The sequence below is a fragment of the Nasonia vitripennis genome (genome assembly GCF_009193385.2).
Source record: "Nasonia vitripennis strain AsymCx chromosome 2 unlocalized genomic scaffold, Nvit_psr_1.1 chr2_random0010, whole genome shotgun sequence".
In the NCBI taxonomy this organism is placed as follows: domain Eukaryota; kingdom Metazoa; phylum Arthropoda; class Insecta; order Hymenoptera; family Pteromalidae; genus Nasonia; species Nasonia vitripennis.
This window is the reverse complement of record NW_022279617.1, coordinates 3,477,916-3,493,766: the sequence shown is the minus strand read 5'-3', so window position 1 is coordinate 3,493,766 and position 15,851 is coordinate 3,477,916. Positions and strand designations below refer to the sequence as shown.

At 31.9% G+C, this 15,851-nt stretch overlaps 4 protein-coding genes across 6 annotated transcripts in view; 1 reads left to right on the top strand and 3 right to left on the bottom strand.

Annotated features, from left to right (window-relative positions):
* Nucleotides 1-847: 847 nt before the first annotated feature.
* On the bottom strand, nt 848-1,742 carry LOC116416585. Its single transcript, XM_031925516.1, has 2 exons — nt 1,357-1,742; nt 848-1,287 (listed from the first exon to the last, which is right to left on the bottom strand). The coding sequence occupies exon 2, from the start codon at nt 1,265-1,267 to the stop codon at nt 848-850; it is 420 nt and encodes a 139-aa protein (XP_031781376.1). The 5' UTR covers nt 1,268-1,287; nt 1,357-1,742.
* A 949-nt stretch (nt 1,743-2,691) lies between these two features.
* LOC107981235 (protein ALP1-like) lies at nt 2,692-4,413 on the top strand. 2 transcript variants are annotated; one of them, XM_016986487.2, is made up of 4 exons: nt 2,692-2,806; nt 2,876-3,212; nt 3,284-3,633; nt 3,745-4,413. In XM_016986487.2, the coding sequence occupies exons 2-4, from the start codon at nt 3,121-3,123 to the stop codon at nt 4,116-4,118; spliced, it is 816 nt and encodes a 271-aa protein (XP_016841976.1). In that variant the 5' UTR covers nt 2,692-2,806; nt 2,876-3,120; the 3' UTR covers nt 4,119-4,413. The 2 variants fall into 2 exon arrangements, with proteins under 2 accessions (XP_016841976.1, XP_031781314.1); XM_031925454.1 differs by having other exon boundaries at nt 2,723-3,212.
* Nucleotides 4,414-5,368: 955 nt separating this feature from the next.
* On the bottom strand, nt 5,369-7,441 carry LOC116416563. Its single transcript, XM_031925455.1, has 2 exons — nt 7,148-7,441; nt 5,369-6,114 (listed from the first exon to the last, which is right to left on the bottom strand). The coding sequence occupies exons 1-2, from the start codon at nt 7,215-7,217 to the stop codon at nt 5,753-5,755; spliced, it is 432 nt and encodes a 143-aa protein (XP_031781315.1). The 5' UTR covers nt 7,218-7,441; the 3' UTR covers nt 5,369-5,752.
* A 3,015-nt stretch (nt 7,442-10,456) lies between these two features.
* Nucleotides 10,457-15,851, bottom strand: part of LOC100116797 (ras-related protein Rap-2c) — a 123,057-nt gene continuing 117,662 nt past the window's right edge. For both annotated transcript variants that reach the window (XM_016986494.3, XM_016986495.3), the window contains exon 4: nt 10,457-15,482. In XM_016986494.3, coding sequence (XP_016841983.1) covers nt 15,174-15,482 — 309 coding nt within the window. In that variant the 3' untranslated portion in view covers nt 10,457-15,173. The remainder of the gene's footprint in view (nt 15,483-15,851) is intronic.

Sequence of the window (15,851 nt, the reverse complement as noted above, 5' to 3'; positions counted from 1 at the left end):
ATATCAAAATTAAGTAAAAACTTGGATAAACTGATCCGCCTACATACATACTATATTGATTTCAATGTTCTCATTCAAATCCCTCTATTCGCTCTATGCACAGTTTACTATCAGCGCCACTGTTTGCGGCAAGACTAAGAACTGTTGGTTTACTAAACTACATTATATGTAAAGTTATCCAAAACAATTTAATAAAAAATTACTATTGCTTTAAACCGACGCAAATTTTTTTGTAGGATAAATATCACTGTACTTGATACGTATAAAACATTACAAACATTCTAAACATCTAGGGATTTTATAAGAAATATTTGTTGTCACTTTCCCATATAAGCTATGCATGATTTGCAACCGTTTAGTTCCGAATACCTTCCTCTGTCTCTCTCACTCTGGCATTCGTGGCTGCCAAGCTGCCATCTGTTTACTGTAGCTTCCATATACTTATAGTAGTAGCTATAGGTTGAGAAAGTCCGCCATTTGATATTGCTCCAGACGCGACTATTTTGGAATCGAGTCGGAGAAAATCGGAGCTGCTCGCAATTTGGATGGAATCAAAATATTAATTTATTATATTGCATAATAATTATGTGCAATAATAGAGATAGTTCACAGCCATCATGACCATCGATGTATTGAAAAATAACAGGAAAAAAATGTTTCAAATAAAATAATTTTGTACAATTTTTCATTGTACAAAACTATAAAAAAAACATACATTAGCTGATATAATAAACTTTGCATGCATTATTTAAAAAGAAATGAAACACGGAATGATTAGTATCACCATTGATAGCTTACTTTTTCTTCAGAGATAATATTAATTGCAAAAATACACATATTAGTATTCTTATGAATTACCTTTGTACGCATTCTGCTGCTGATCGAACTTTTCCAGTTGTTGTAATACGTATTCCATGCATTGCTCTTCATAACCAACTGGAACGTTAGTAAATGCAGCATTCAAATGATGTTTAAAATCAATTATTGATTGACCAAATTGATCTGATACTGGTTGTACTGCTTCTGGAATCCCCATTTTTTGTTGAACATGCTGTAGAGTTAAAAGCATCTGAGTTTGCAGCATCTGTATTTGTTTATTATCTTCTGCCATAATCTTGAGTTTATTTTGTGCAGGTTCATCGAAAACTGGTACTTTTGGTGGAGCTGGATGAACCAACTTGAAATTCTGATTTCTCCTGGTAGCAGATAAGCAGCTAGTCGATGGAGAAGTGGCAGTGTATGGTGGCTTTGCTGCAGCCCCTGGCATACTCTTATTCACTAAGGTCCCTGAAAAGGTACAACATATACTATACTTACTGTAATACTGATTGGATTAATATTTTTGTGTAAACTTACGTGATGCCACATCATACACTGGCACATGTTGTGATCTTGGAGCTGGAGAACCAAACGTTAAATCATTTTCTTTTCCAGCAGCAGATGGACAGTTGAACGATTAAGAAGTTGCAGTCAACGATGGCTTTGCTGCAACCTCCGGCATCTCCTTGGACAGAGAGGTTCCTGCAAATGTATAACTTTTACTACTTAGTTTTATACTGATTGAATGAATATTTTTTATATTAACTTATCTGACGCCTGCATACTTTCAGGAGCAATGATGCGAGTCGATAATGCTTTACGGTGGGCAAAAGCAGGTTTTAAAAACAACAAATGTTCATAGTAAGTAAATTCATGCTGTATGGCAGCTGACCCTGTTCCTGCTTTCTTTTCATCGTTCAAGCATTTCTTGAATTGCTGTACAAGCGTTTGCCAGATTTTAATGAGCTCAGACACTGATGAAAGTAATATTAAATAATTAACATCTAAAATACGCAGTCCACAATATAGCAAAATACCAGAAATATCTAAAAAATTTGTTGGCAAACAATCTTTCCAGTTGACAATCTCAAAACGAAGTGGTACAAGATGCGCAGGAAATTTGTAGATATCAACTTAAAATAGTCTCGACGACAAAAAATCTCAGCTGCTCAAGAAGGATTTTATGAATATCTCATTTTTTTAGAATATCATATATCACACAAAAATGAACCTGTTTACAAGTCTCTTAAGTCACGAATAGGCGAGACTTGCGGATTTTAGCAGTCTATGCTATAAAATTTTATACGATACTCTTGACTTAAATGGTTCAGTTTTACACGGCGCAGTTAGCACCCGAGCGCAGCGAGGGCGCTAAGCGCCGTGTAAAAAAGAACCATTTGCGTCACACGTATCGTAATGTACTATTATTGATTATGGAATCACTATGATTTTCTCACATGAAATTTGCATGTCTAATATTTTAAAATCAAAACATTGCTCAAAATGCTCCAAGGCATGTATCTTTTAATAAGGTTTTAATGTTACAGAAATATTTTTAATTATAACAAACTTAATAAAAGTATTTTAGAAATAAACCTAATAAAGCAATATACCTAATAGTGGTGTCACAGACGCACACATCTGCAACGCGAACTGCGTGACGAGTTAGCGATAAGAGTCCGCAGAGCCGCACTGGCCCTGGCCACATAGACGCGTATGCGAGCGTCTGCATGCGTACGCGTGCGGAGAAGTCACTAAGAAAATATGGTGATTTTTCATGGAGCCAACTGTCCAAAATAATCATGTTTCTGGTAGTGTATGAACGAACGCTCCAACTGTGTCGATCAGTTTTGACGGCAATTTCATCTTCTGCTTGGATCTGCTTGTATACACCTAACCTCAATGAATACAACTCTTCCAAAAATACGTATATAAATAGACACAGCGTTGTTTACATTTACAAATTGGCCTTTGCGTAATTACTGAAGTAAGTTAAAATGAATTATTAATGTATTCATTGATTTAGCATGGGATCTAATTTTTAATACTGCATTAGTATTCAAGAATAATGAAAATTATCTGGAAATCAGAATAATACTAGTAGAGTTGAGTCAACAAGTGATTGAATTGAAACAATACCTTGCTCGAAGAAGAAAGAAGTTCAGGAGATGGTGGAGCAAACCACTGATTCGACAAAACTATCTAACAGGATATGGTGGTTACGCAATGACCTTTCAGTATTTTCAACTTATTGATGAGGAGCAATTTATAAATTTCACCCGGATGAATGTTCAGACATAAATGTATGTGTATGAACTTGTTAGAGAAAGATTGGTCAAAAGAAGTCGAAGACCACCTTTCCCACCAGAGCTGAGATTTTCTTTAACTTTAAAGTAAGGAAAATAATTTCTCTGATCAATTATGTGATTATTTGTAACATAAAAATATAAATTGTTTCTTTTAGCTATTTGGCGCATGGTGATTCAATTAGAAAAAATGAATGGTTTTATAATATTGGATTGTCTACTGTCAAACAAGTAATACCAGAAGTATGCACTGTTTTATGCGAAGTACTCATGCCACTATTCCTCTCATTTCCTTCACGTCAACAATTTCAAGTCATAGCAAATGAATTTATGGAAGATTTGCATTTCCCAAATTGCATAGGAGCTCTTGACGGAAAACATTGTAGGATTAGGAAGCCTGGAGGTAGTGGTAGCTTATTTTTCAACTTCAAAAATTTCCATAGCATAGTTCTGATGGCGTGTTGTGATTCGAAGAAACGTTTTATTTGGGCAAATATTGGAGATTATGGTGAGACATATGTTAATATTAATATATATATATATATATATATATATATATATATATATATTTAGTAAACTTATATTATAATTTTATATTTTAATTGAAATACGTTTACAGGATCTTGCAATGATGCAAGTGTATTCGCTGAGAGTGATTTTGGAAATGTTTTATTAAATAATCAGATCCAGCTACCGCCTTCACAACCATTGCCAAACACACACATCCAAAGTCCATATGTGTTAATTGGAGATGGAGGCTTTCCATTGAAAGATTATTTAATGACGCCTTTTCTAAGAAACGAGAACATAACAATACCGCACCGAGTTTTTAATTACAGACTGAGCCATGCACGTAGAATAATTGAAAGTGCTTTTGGAGAAGTGACTGAAAGGTGGTTAGTCAACGAATCAAGTTTAAAATGGAAGCTAGCAACATCAGAAAGGATAATTATAAGCTCACTATGTCTTCATAATGTTATAAAAGACTTTTAGTACAACGAGGTAGGAAACAGATGGAACAATAATCATGGAATCGTACCCATTTTTCAACACCAGGATATTAACAGAGATAGAATACGGGAACAGTTATGTGATGTCCCATGGCAGTGGGCAAGAATGTAAAAAAGTACCACAAAAGAAGAGTAAAGCAGAATGTTCAGTGCAGCTAAAAATACAAGAGGGTAAACTTTAAGAAAAGATTGTATTTGATTTTTTTTAATGTAACATACAGATGAAGTAATAATTTAAAAATTTTCAAAAATGTGTAACTCAAATTATTGCAATTTTATAATAAAATGGTAAAAATCATGTTTTTATATTAAAATTAAATATGTATTCTTTTATTTCATAGTTTTTATTGATAAATTACATAGTCAGATAGGTAATCGTTTATAAAGAATCTTATATTCTGTAAAATACATTTTTTATCATTAAAGTCTTTTTTCTGATTTGATATAAAGTAATGGTAATACAAATAAACTTTTTTCTAATTAGTAATTTATAAATGAGAAACTGAATTTATAAAATCATTCACAGCATCAATTATAAAATGGAAACGAATTACTCTCAATGGTTCGCTCGTTGACTCCATTAATGCTGAATAAACAATATGAACAGCTTCTTTGATTAAATAATTTTTAATTTTTAAATTTACTTTGTCATTATTCAAGCGGGCAGAAGAAAGCTGAAATTCATGTCTATGAACTGTATCGATACAAGATGGAAGTAAATTGTTGTTTGCTGGTGTTGTAATGCTGACATTTATTGCTGGATTAATTGTTTGAAATTTATTTTCAGACAGAAATTGTTTATTAGCTTGTCTGTCAATATCTTGGTTTTGAACAATTGGTACTTGAAACAGAAATTGGCTTTGCGTTGGTTGTACTTGAGAAGTAGACGGTATCTGGTTCTCATTCATATTTGATACTAAATTCACGATGACTACATCTTCGTAACCCTCAAGAATTTCTAATTCTGAAGTTTCTTCTGTACTTTTTTCTATGTTTTTTGAAATAGCTGCTTCTTTGTGTACCTCCTCATATACTTCATCGCCTTCTGGAGCAGTAAGATCTGGAGATACATGGTTGTTGTCATGAAATAAGAAACTTACATCTGGATAATCTTGTAAATCAAAATCACTATTATTATCAGCATCAGCCTCTTCGACCACTTCAACCTGTTCATGTGGCTCTTCAAACGTATGTCCTGTTACAAGATCATACACTCTTTTTTGGACTACCTTTCTATTAGTCTACAGCGCCCCCTCAATAAGCAATAGCGGACCTGGGACCGGGGGGATCAAGGAAGCTTCTTATGGCGTGTCCGCTATTGTTTACTGAGAGGGCGCTGTAGACTTAACATGAAGAATGGCCAGTTAATACTTAAAAATAAGGTAAGTAAATTGAATCTAAGAACTGCTCATTAGGTGTGTTAAAAAGCGTCCCTACTTAAAAAAAATTGCGTGAAGACCGCGTGAGGTTTTCGACCAATTTCTTGCGCGATTTTTTTCAGTACGAGTAACATTATGCCTAAAAAATAGCAAAGAAAATTGTCCAGTTTTTAGATTCTATGCCAAAAACTGCCCATTAAGTGGGTTACCGATTCTACCAGGGATGGTAAAAATGATTTCAAGAATAAATAAGTAAATAAATAAATAACCACCCACCTTCATAAAATACTACTTCTTTATCAGAAAATGAGGACAGATTTTTCAATTCATTTTGAATGTTAATCTTGTTACTTTTTAATATATTTAAATACTCTAATACTTTTTCTTTGATTAGATATCTGTACGGTATTAGTAAATCTAAGAACGTGAAATACACTCGTTTTATTTCAACGTATATAACTTTAAAAATATTTTCCTTAACCTCAAAAGGAACTTTTTTAGTACAATTCATGAAGCGGTTGAGATCAGAATTACTACTATTTGCTACTATACTTAAAACAATTAATTTTTTAAGCATAACTACTTGTTGATTATCAATATCTGAAATGAGATGTGTTTATTAATATAATTATTTAGAATTACTGGAATGTATCAATTTTTTCAACAAATTCGCATTATAGTTTTTATTTAATTTTAAATAACAAATTTCAACTCTAAAAGTGCAGCTTAAAAGAAATAGTATATTCTATAGAAGTGCGAATTGATGATTCTAGCACGAGTGGTGGGTTTATCACTCGAGCGAAGCGAGTTACCGAAATCATTCTCTAATAGTAGTTTTAAAAACGTTTAAATTAAAACTTTGAAACGTTTTTTAAAAAAGTTATAAAAATGGTTTTAAAACGTTTATAAAACATACAAAATTTCCGCGAATTTTCAATTTTTATTTTAGTAAACAAATAAATAACATTGATATTATATATTATATTGATATTTTATAAATTTATTAAATTTTAAAAATTTTTTAAATCCTTTCTAAAAACCTAAAAAAATAATGAAGCAGTTGATGTCGGACGTTTAAAAAATGTTTAAATAACTTTTGTTTTTTAAAAAAGAGTCGAACCACTAGATGGCGTCAGTAGTTTTACAAGCAAGTAGTTAAATTTGTTCTTATTAATATTACTTTATAGGAGCAAAGTGTTTAGTATATAATATAATATTTAATATATATGTATTTGAACACGACGATCTAATAAAATGACGTTAGTTATTAAATACATATAAATCTTTATAGGAATAATTTTAAAAAATTTTAATTTACAAAACGTTTTTAAAACGTTCTATAAACGTTTCGTGCTATTGGGGACACGAGTGCAGAATCATCTTTCGCACGTGTATGGACCGATATTTTTCAATACGCAGAAATTACAATATTAAAACAACAACACAGAAATCTAATAACAAAAATTTGCAGAATGCGTGATATCATATTTTACGTACGCTGTGTCAAAAAATAGTATACGATACTCGTGTATAATAGACACTAAATTAAAAGAAATAATTATAAGAAGTTGTTTGATAAAACTTGAAACATTTCCTTAGTTCTAAGAAGTTTTCTGTAGTAATAATATTTTACTTTTTGAAATGCTTAAGTCAGTCATATCCACTGCGATTTTCTTCATAATACCTGTAAAAGAAGTCAACATATTAATTTTTAATTATATTTTGTTTATTTAAGTTGTAATTAAAAATTTTCAAGAACAATCTAATTATACGCTATATTATAAGGTTCTAAGAGCCTTCCTGCAAAATCTCACACGAGATATCTCAGGTAAGATTATTCATTTTATTCTCGCTATGCTCGGGCGATACTATATGGTGAAAAAAAGGGTTAAGAAAACGATTACAATCACAATTACATCTATTTTTATGTATATAATATACACACACACACACATATATATATATATATATATATATATATATATATATATATATATATATATATATATATATATATATATATATATATATATACATATATAATATAATGCTGTATCTTTGGCTAAAGTAGTCCTTTTTTGCACCAAGTTTATCACACTCGCTACCCTAGTTGAAAAATTCACCGTTTTTTCTGTTATTTTCTATTATTATCTGTTGCTTATTGTTTATTTTTGTATTAAGTTGTCATTGTCTATCCGAATTTGGAAAATTTGAATAAAAATAAACAGCAAATGAGAGAAAAAACCAATTGCGATAGAGAAAAACATAAAAAAAGAACAAACTGCGATTTATGGACTGACCGCCAGGTGGTGACCGGCTTTTCTGACCCGCAAGCGCTAAGAATTTACGGTAGTTAGGATACAAGACAGTTCAAGTTAATACTATTATATTAGTAATTGAACGGCCTTATATACTAAAAATTGCATATAAGAACTAATTGAATATAAATATATGTGAGATTAGGCAGCGCAGTCTGTATATTTTTAAAAATTTCATAAATTATTATTATTTCTCGCTTACATTGAACTATTTTTATGTAATTTAATTAGTTTTTAATCGTATTTACTAATTTTTAAAAATATTTTCTCATTATTTGCTGCTTTTTTCTGCATTTCCTAATTTGGTGGAAAAAATAGTTTTATAAACATTTTTTTATAACTTTGAACGAAAATGTACATTTTCAAACAAATTTTAGCATAAATATTCAAATTACAACTCCGATTATTATAAAAGTACAGAATAAAACAATAAAAAGACATCTTATTAACTGTATATAATAAATATAATTAACCCAGTCGTGATTTATAACAATAAGTGAGCTAAGTACTCGAAATAACAGTAGTTCATATAACATAAGATTGTTAAAAATTCATAAAACCAAGATATTTTGGCCACCCAGCATAAAATTCGTCAGATTCTGCGCAAATATGGGGCAAATTTTCTACCAGGATGGGTTTATACATTTTAGTTTTTATTTTATTCCACGTTCTTCTGATATGCTGTATTTTTCAATTAAATTTTTGCTTTTTAGGCACGACCGCGACACGAAAGTACCTTATAGTTTTGTCATCGAAAAAAACAATTTTCGACCGATCGGGCTGAAATTTTGGGAGGAGTCTCCTCTTGCACAACCCTAAAATCAAAATTTTTTTATCCCGATCGTCTATGTTTTTTTTTAAAATGCGGGCACAATTTTTGCGTGTTTTTTGAATAAAATATTGGTATTACACGATTATCTCTAAGAGACTTTTATCAATCGGACTAACAATTTGTGTGCGAACTATCCTCGTAATAGTAAGGTACCAAATTTATTCTGGGCTCGATCCTGCATGTATACGCAGAATACGGTCACATCCAAAAATCGCTTTTTTGGCTCTAACTCGGATTCTATGCATTCTACAAGAATATATATATATATATATATATATATATATATATATATATATATATATATATATATATATATATAGTATACTGGGTGAAAAAACAAAATTTTGAGACCAATATCTTTTAATCTAACTGGTTTCGTTAACAGCTCAAAGAAAGGGATTAAGGTACTATATAATGCTAACTAAATCTAAAATTTGAACTTGATTATTGCCTTCTTACTCCAGTTATCGCTTCACGTAGGAAAACGACTTTTCTCAGTTTTTGATGTTTTTCTCATGAAATGACTTTAAATTAAAGTGGTGTATAGTCCTAATAATAATGCTTTTTTTAGAAAGGTTTGACATTAAGTTTTCGAGTTAAAATGATTTAAATAAATTACGTTTTATGGTGTATAACAAAAGACCGACGAATGAAAGTATAAATTTTCGACATAAAAAGATGGGTAATTTTATTTTTTTTTTCAGGTACATATTAAGCAATTCACTTTTATTAACTTTTCCAATAAGTTTATGAGAAAAAACTAAAAAATCACTATAGAAAAAAAATGCGTCTACAAAATGTAAAAACAGACTATTTCCCCACTATGTACTAGTAAAAACAAAGAAAATGAGACTTAGTGGGTTAAAATTCACTGAGTAGAAGCTGAGATACAGGCGTATACGAACGAGCACAGACACATGACTATCAAGAAATGAGCACAAATACGTTGGACCGTGGTAGAGATTTTGCTACTGGTAACTGTATTTCCATATTTTCTAATGCCATACTTAAGTCACTATTAGAAAACTGCTGCTAATTCATTGGCGCGTAGCTTCTTCCAACTAAATTTATAGGTCTAATAAATAATTGTTTAGAGGAAGCAAAAATTTTGAGAAAAATCCGTTTTATCATTTTAGCTCTTTACTTGAGAATCGCTCGACGAAATCGTTTAAAATTTTAGCAGCAGCTTTTTTTACGGTAAATCACCAAATAAAATTTTGAAGCATTTGACTATATTGGTTTAGAGATATGTGCAAATCCAGAAAAAACCGGACACTTTTGGGGGTCTGAGTGAGCAAAATTGAAATTTAAAGGCACATCTACCAGACCAACTTTTTGGGTTCCTTAGGCGCACACACATGCACAGCCATTCGCACGGACATTTTATAATAACGCATGATTCGTACTCCAAGCACCTACAATGCGTCCAAATGCGTTTCTACGAAGTTTCAGTGAAACTGAAAATTTTACTATTACAAAGCTTCCTCTTAGGAGGAAGTAATAGTTGAGAAAATAAATAACTGTTTTTCCTGAATGCAGAATCCTAAAATAGATATGCATGTCAAATTTTATTGATATTGACGAAGTAGTTTCAAAAATATTACGGTATACATACACAAATCCATACGGACATTTTCAAAAATCACTTGATTTGAACGTCTAACACACCAAAAAGTATTTTCTAGAAGTTTTGACGAAACTCAAAATTTTACTATTACAAAGCTTCCTAGGAGGAAGCAATATAATTACAGTATGTGATTGTTAGGGTTAAGAAAAAACAATATATTTTTATTTATAAAAGAATTTATTTCTTCCTTTGACTACAAAAATGAATTAAATTCCTATTTTTTTGTTTATCAACCAATCAAGAATAAACTCCGTTGCTAATATAATATTGATGATTTTATATAAATCTAATGAATATTATACCTTAAAATTATAAATCTTTATAAATTCGCAATATGTTATCATTTTATATGAAAAATGGCAAATTATTGTTAAATTCTTTACAAACAATTAAATTTTAAAAGATTTTGCAATATTCTCATAATACATTATCAAATGAATTGAATAATGTAATATATTCAAATGGGTCATAATATATAACTCACGCTTCTAGATTGATCTCAAGTCATGTAATTCATGTATTGTTTTTAAGTAAGTATGTTGAAAAAATGTATTCGTAATATTTCATGTATTGTTTTTAAGTAAGTATGTTAGAAAAATGTATTCGTAATATTTTCAATGCAAAGTTGTAAGCTTGAGATAAAACACAACTTTATACTTTAATGAAAACTCTTGAGTCGTATAATATAAAGGTGAAACTATAATACTCTCTGTGTAGCGTAATATAGTTATATAGTAAGAATCATAATTAAAGCATTCAATCAAGTGCTTATTAATGAGAGAACACTTTAAACTTTTGTTTAATTAAGTCGATTAAATTTATTTGAGCCATAACCACGGAATAATTTGACTAATTTGCTTTCTATGTACACGTGCATACGTTTACAGCGCCGTACAGACCACGAGTTTTCATAAAAGATGACAAGAATTTACGGGCAAAATTGCTATATTACTACAGAAGGTGTTTCTATCACATATGAAGGCCTTATTATACTGTCGTCTGGTACATTTCGGTTAAATTTACGGGCGCGATAGAGAAGGTGCTCACACTAAAGATCGTAAAATTGAAAATTTAGCTCAACTTGTATATTCAGCAAACAAAAAAGTTGTTCTTCTTATATGAGGCTACGATTTTTCTCAGAGTATCATCTATGAAAATATGATAGATTGCATAATATTATTTGTGTTGGACAGCTTTTATTAATGTTCAGCATAAAGTCGAAAATCAATACCTATCTGTATTTTTTGGTTTCCAGCGATAGACGAAAATTGAATTTTTACATAAAAAGTAATTTTTTGCATAAATTTCGCATAAGTGGTATATAATACGCATAAGAAAGAATACTTTTCTCACTTTTGTGCCATTCTTCTTTATGATATTTGGTGTATTAACTCGCTTGCATTTAATTTTGACTATAGCTGTAGTGCCTGAGCCTGAATATAATTTTTTTCATTGTAGAAATTGCATTCATAATAAATATATATTCATGCATAGACTGTATTAGATAGAATTTACGTTTATGTAGCGGCGTTTAGAATTATCTATATTTCAGAACTGCACTAGATTAAAGTTATAGCTCGAGAATAGTAAAGCGCTTTAATAACACGAAAGGTTTCATTTACATAATATTTTGTTCTGACGAGCAAAAAAAGTAAAGTAAACCGTTGAAGCGTGAAAGCAACGAAACGGAATTAAGAAATTACAAGAAAAAGAGGTTGCTATTGTCGGTCAAGCGTTCAAGTTATTAAGCTTTACTGTTCTGGAACCGCTTTGAGAGATTTTCTTCGTTTACCCGTTTTGTAGATTGCACATTAGAATTCAATTTTGGGAAGCGTGGTGAAAATTTTTGGGGAAATGGTTCGAGGCGCGCACATTGGCTTGATTGTTTCCTTTAAAAATATATAGCTCTTTTAAAGGTCGTTTCGAGAAGTCCAGCTTCTTACGATCAATGTGACTGTTTATCAGAAAGTTTCTTATGTATGTATGTACAGGCATACGTTGATCACCTATACGGAAATAGCTTTTTATGAATATTAATTTCGAATAAGTATGAATAGTTATGCATAGAGTGGGTAATTTTATAGGACCAAACAGATAACTTTTATCGCTCTATACTAATTTTCTTACGAGTACATGAAATAAATTAGCTTTTTTCTTTAAAAGTTGAAACAGCCTCTAAGCTTATACAATTACACTCTTTTACAATGTAAATCATGTTCAGGTGTACATGTATAAGTACATTTGTATTTAAAACTATCTACCTTTAATCGGATCGATTATCTATAATATTAACACACACCTAATCATTTTTAATTTGGTTATTTCTTTTTCTTTTTGATATTTTGACAAAACTAAATATTTCCTAATGTTATATAACAAATATTTTCATTTACAAGAATACAATCATAATTATTTGATTATATTGATTCTATGTATTATATAATCATGCTTGTAATTCGTGATTTCGCTACATATAATGAAGTTTTTAATCCGTTCGGCAAGTATAACAAGTGAATATTTATTTATGCCAGACAATGCAAGGTTTCTAAAGTCTATAATATACATATCGATTCTTATGTTTTCTTGCTTTTCGACAAACTTGCATGTATTATATTTTGAATAACACTTTCAGTACAATTGTTACGAGAAATCACAAAATTGTATTATTCACCACACACCTACTGAATCGACTGCATAACTTTATGAAAAATTTGCGAATAACTGAAAATCCACATGTAAATGAAGACCGTTGTGTATTTTCACGCCATCTCATTCTACAGCTAGAAAAACGGTTCATTATATAGATCATGAAATATTCAAGTATCGCTCTTCATCTGGTGTATTATTTCAGTCTTTTTCATTCTTCCAAAAATGAAAATGTATTTTTGTAAAAAATCAACTTAACAAATACAAGTATTAGTAACGAATACATTTATTATTATACATAAACTTAGTACGTTAGTTCATTTATAAAAACCTATGCTGTTTGCTGAAAATTGCAATGCAAACCATCAAGTGATGATTTAATTCGCTTTTTAGGCATTTTGGACAGATACACAATCAGTAATCATATATATTTAATTAAAACATTTGAAAGTACAATTCATATTGAAAAATATGAAATAAAATTTCAATTGCTCTTTATCGAATACATGTAAGTACACGCTGAACAGTTTTACGGTGTTATGTCCTGACTATTATAATATAATAATCAGGAACGTAACAACAATACATGTCGAAACTTTCGGTGACCGAAGCCACTGATTAGATTAAAGTTATCGCGCCCTATTACTTCCGCCTTTGTAATTTACGAATAGTTATATTTTCAAATTTGTTTCTAGCTTTGCTTGGCTCTCATTTATTATTAATACATATAACGTTCATTAGATATAATTATAAGTTAGGCTCTAAAGCATCGTTTGGGCTTAAATTGCGATTTTGTAGATTACGTTTTCAAAAGAAATTTTCGATGATTACATAAATCCTAGTTTAAAGAAAGCAATATGCTAATATCGAAAAACTTCCCCAGAATAACGATTTAAGAAACAATATTATCGAAATTAAAAATTAAATTTTACAGTCTATCAATAAAAAGCTTTGACCAAAATAGTCTGGGTACTGTAGGGTGGTTTTTCTCTACGCCGATATGAATTTATTTCATAACGCACTCAGAACAATAATATTTATTGCGGTATAAAAAGAACGCTTGAAATAAAAAAGTAAATAAATGGCTCTATTTTGAAACGCTTTCTCATATTTGATATCATGATCGTACTCTATAACATAAGTGATTTGTCATTAGATTACTTTCGCAATAGCACTTCGTGCATGCACTATATATTTTGATTAAGTATTTTGTATTTATTTTTGTTTTTTTTTAGTTTATATATCAGTATATTTATGAAAAATAATATAATTTAATGACATTCCACACTGTCCTTAGGAAGTTTGCTTCTACAACAACATCGATATGATTTATCGTTGAAAGTATGAGAGTGGTTAGCAAATCAGGCTTAATACATACGCGCTACACATTTATAAATTCACTCGAGTGATCGCTGTGAACATATTATTATTTTTGAATAATAACATCTCTCACAGCGACATTATTCGCAATATAACGCCGTCATTTTCGTACAAAGTAAGTAATTAATGTCGGGGATGATACGCGTTATATTCATTTGAACATTTTATACGCGTTGTACACAAATCTCACTCGCTGTATGGGTTAGTTAGTTCGATCGCCCCTCGTCAAGCTTGATGTCGATATATGAGTAGAGAAACACACAGATGAACACGGATTATCGAATGAAGTAGAGAATTTCTTCAGTTCTGCTTCATCATTATCTTTGATACATCTAACAAAATAAAAGTTGGCTTGTCTCGTTCGACTTCTCTATGCGGGACAGCCCGCACTCGATACAAGAAGAGCGAAACGAAGAGAACCACGCCGCCAATTCACATGAGATTACGAGTTTCCCACCGTTTTCTCTTTTATCAAGGAAAGAATAATTCGTTTTTGCGTTGCATTGTTATCAACAAAATATAGCAATGACCAAATTATATTATAAGAAGCAAAAATCGTCCTTCCTAAACCCGATTCTCCGGTTTTCTTCGCACGTAAATGTTGCTATATCCAGTTTCAGAGCGCCTCGAATCTCGCATCTTTCCCGGCGTGATTTCATTCTTGCGCACACCTGCATTCTCGCGCGGGGCTCAGAGATGATGACGGCTAGACACACGACAAGTAGGGGCGTCTCACAGAGACAGATGGAGAGCGAGAGAGAGAGAGAGAGAGAGAGAGAGAGAGAGAGAGAGAGAGAGAGAGAGAGAATGAGATCGCATGTAAGGACTGTGTGGGTAGGTAGCTGGATGGGGGACTTTACGAGACGCTGCACGAGTTGCGTCCCTTCTCGGTGCTGCGGTCCGAGTTCTCGCGGATCTGCTCGAGGTGCTGGAGCTGGGCCGGCGACAGCTGGACCTGGGCGATGCTGGCGCGCGAATTGTGCTGGGGCGGCGGCAGCGACTGCCTGCGCTTGTTCAGGGCAGGCCGCAAGTCGTACTCGATGTTCGCCTGCTTCAGCAGTTCCTGGAACACGTTCCACGTGTTCGTGTTCTCCTTGGCGGATGCGTCGACAAATCCGTGCTCCCATTCCTGCTGGACCAGCTCACGATTCGCCTTGACCTCTTCCTGCGAACACGCGTGGAAAGGAGAGATTTAGACTCTGGACATTTAGCTCGATTCTCCGTAAACGACATCGGAAGCGCGTATAATTTTATGGAGAATTGAGCTCGACGCGCGCGGCCTATCTGCGGAAGAGTAATTCTAAAGAAGCTTTTAAAAAATTAGCGCGAACAAAAACGCCGTTGCGAGGTACGATAATTAACGTCGGCCGCTCAATTCTGATCCGTTTCAAAATTCCATTCGGGCAAGATACAAATATACGTAAACGCCACACACGCTGGGTAAACCGATGTGCTTTTTATGCCTTTTTTATGCAACAATGAAAGCTTTTCAATCAATCAAGCTAATGGATCATTTTAACGTACAATATAAACA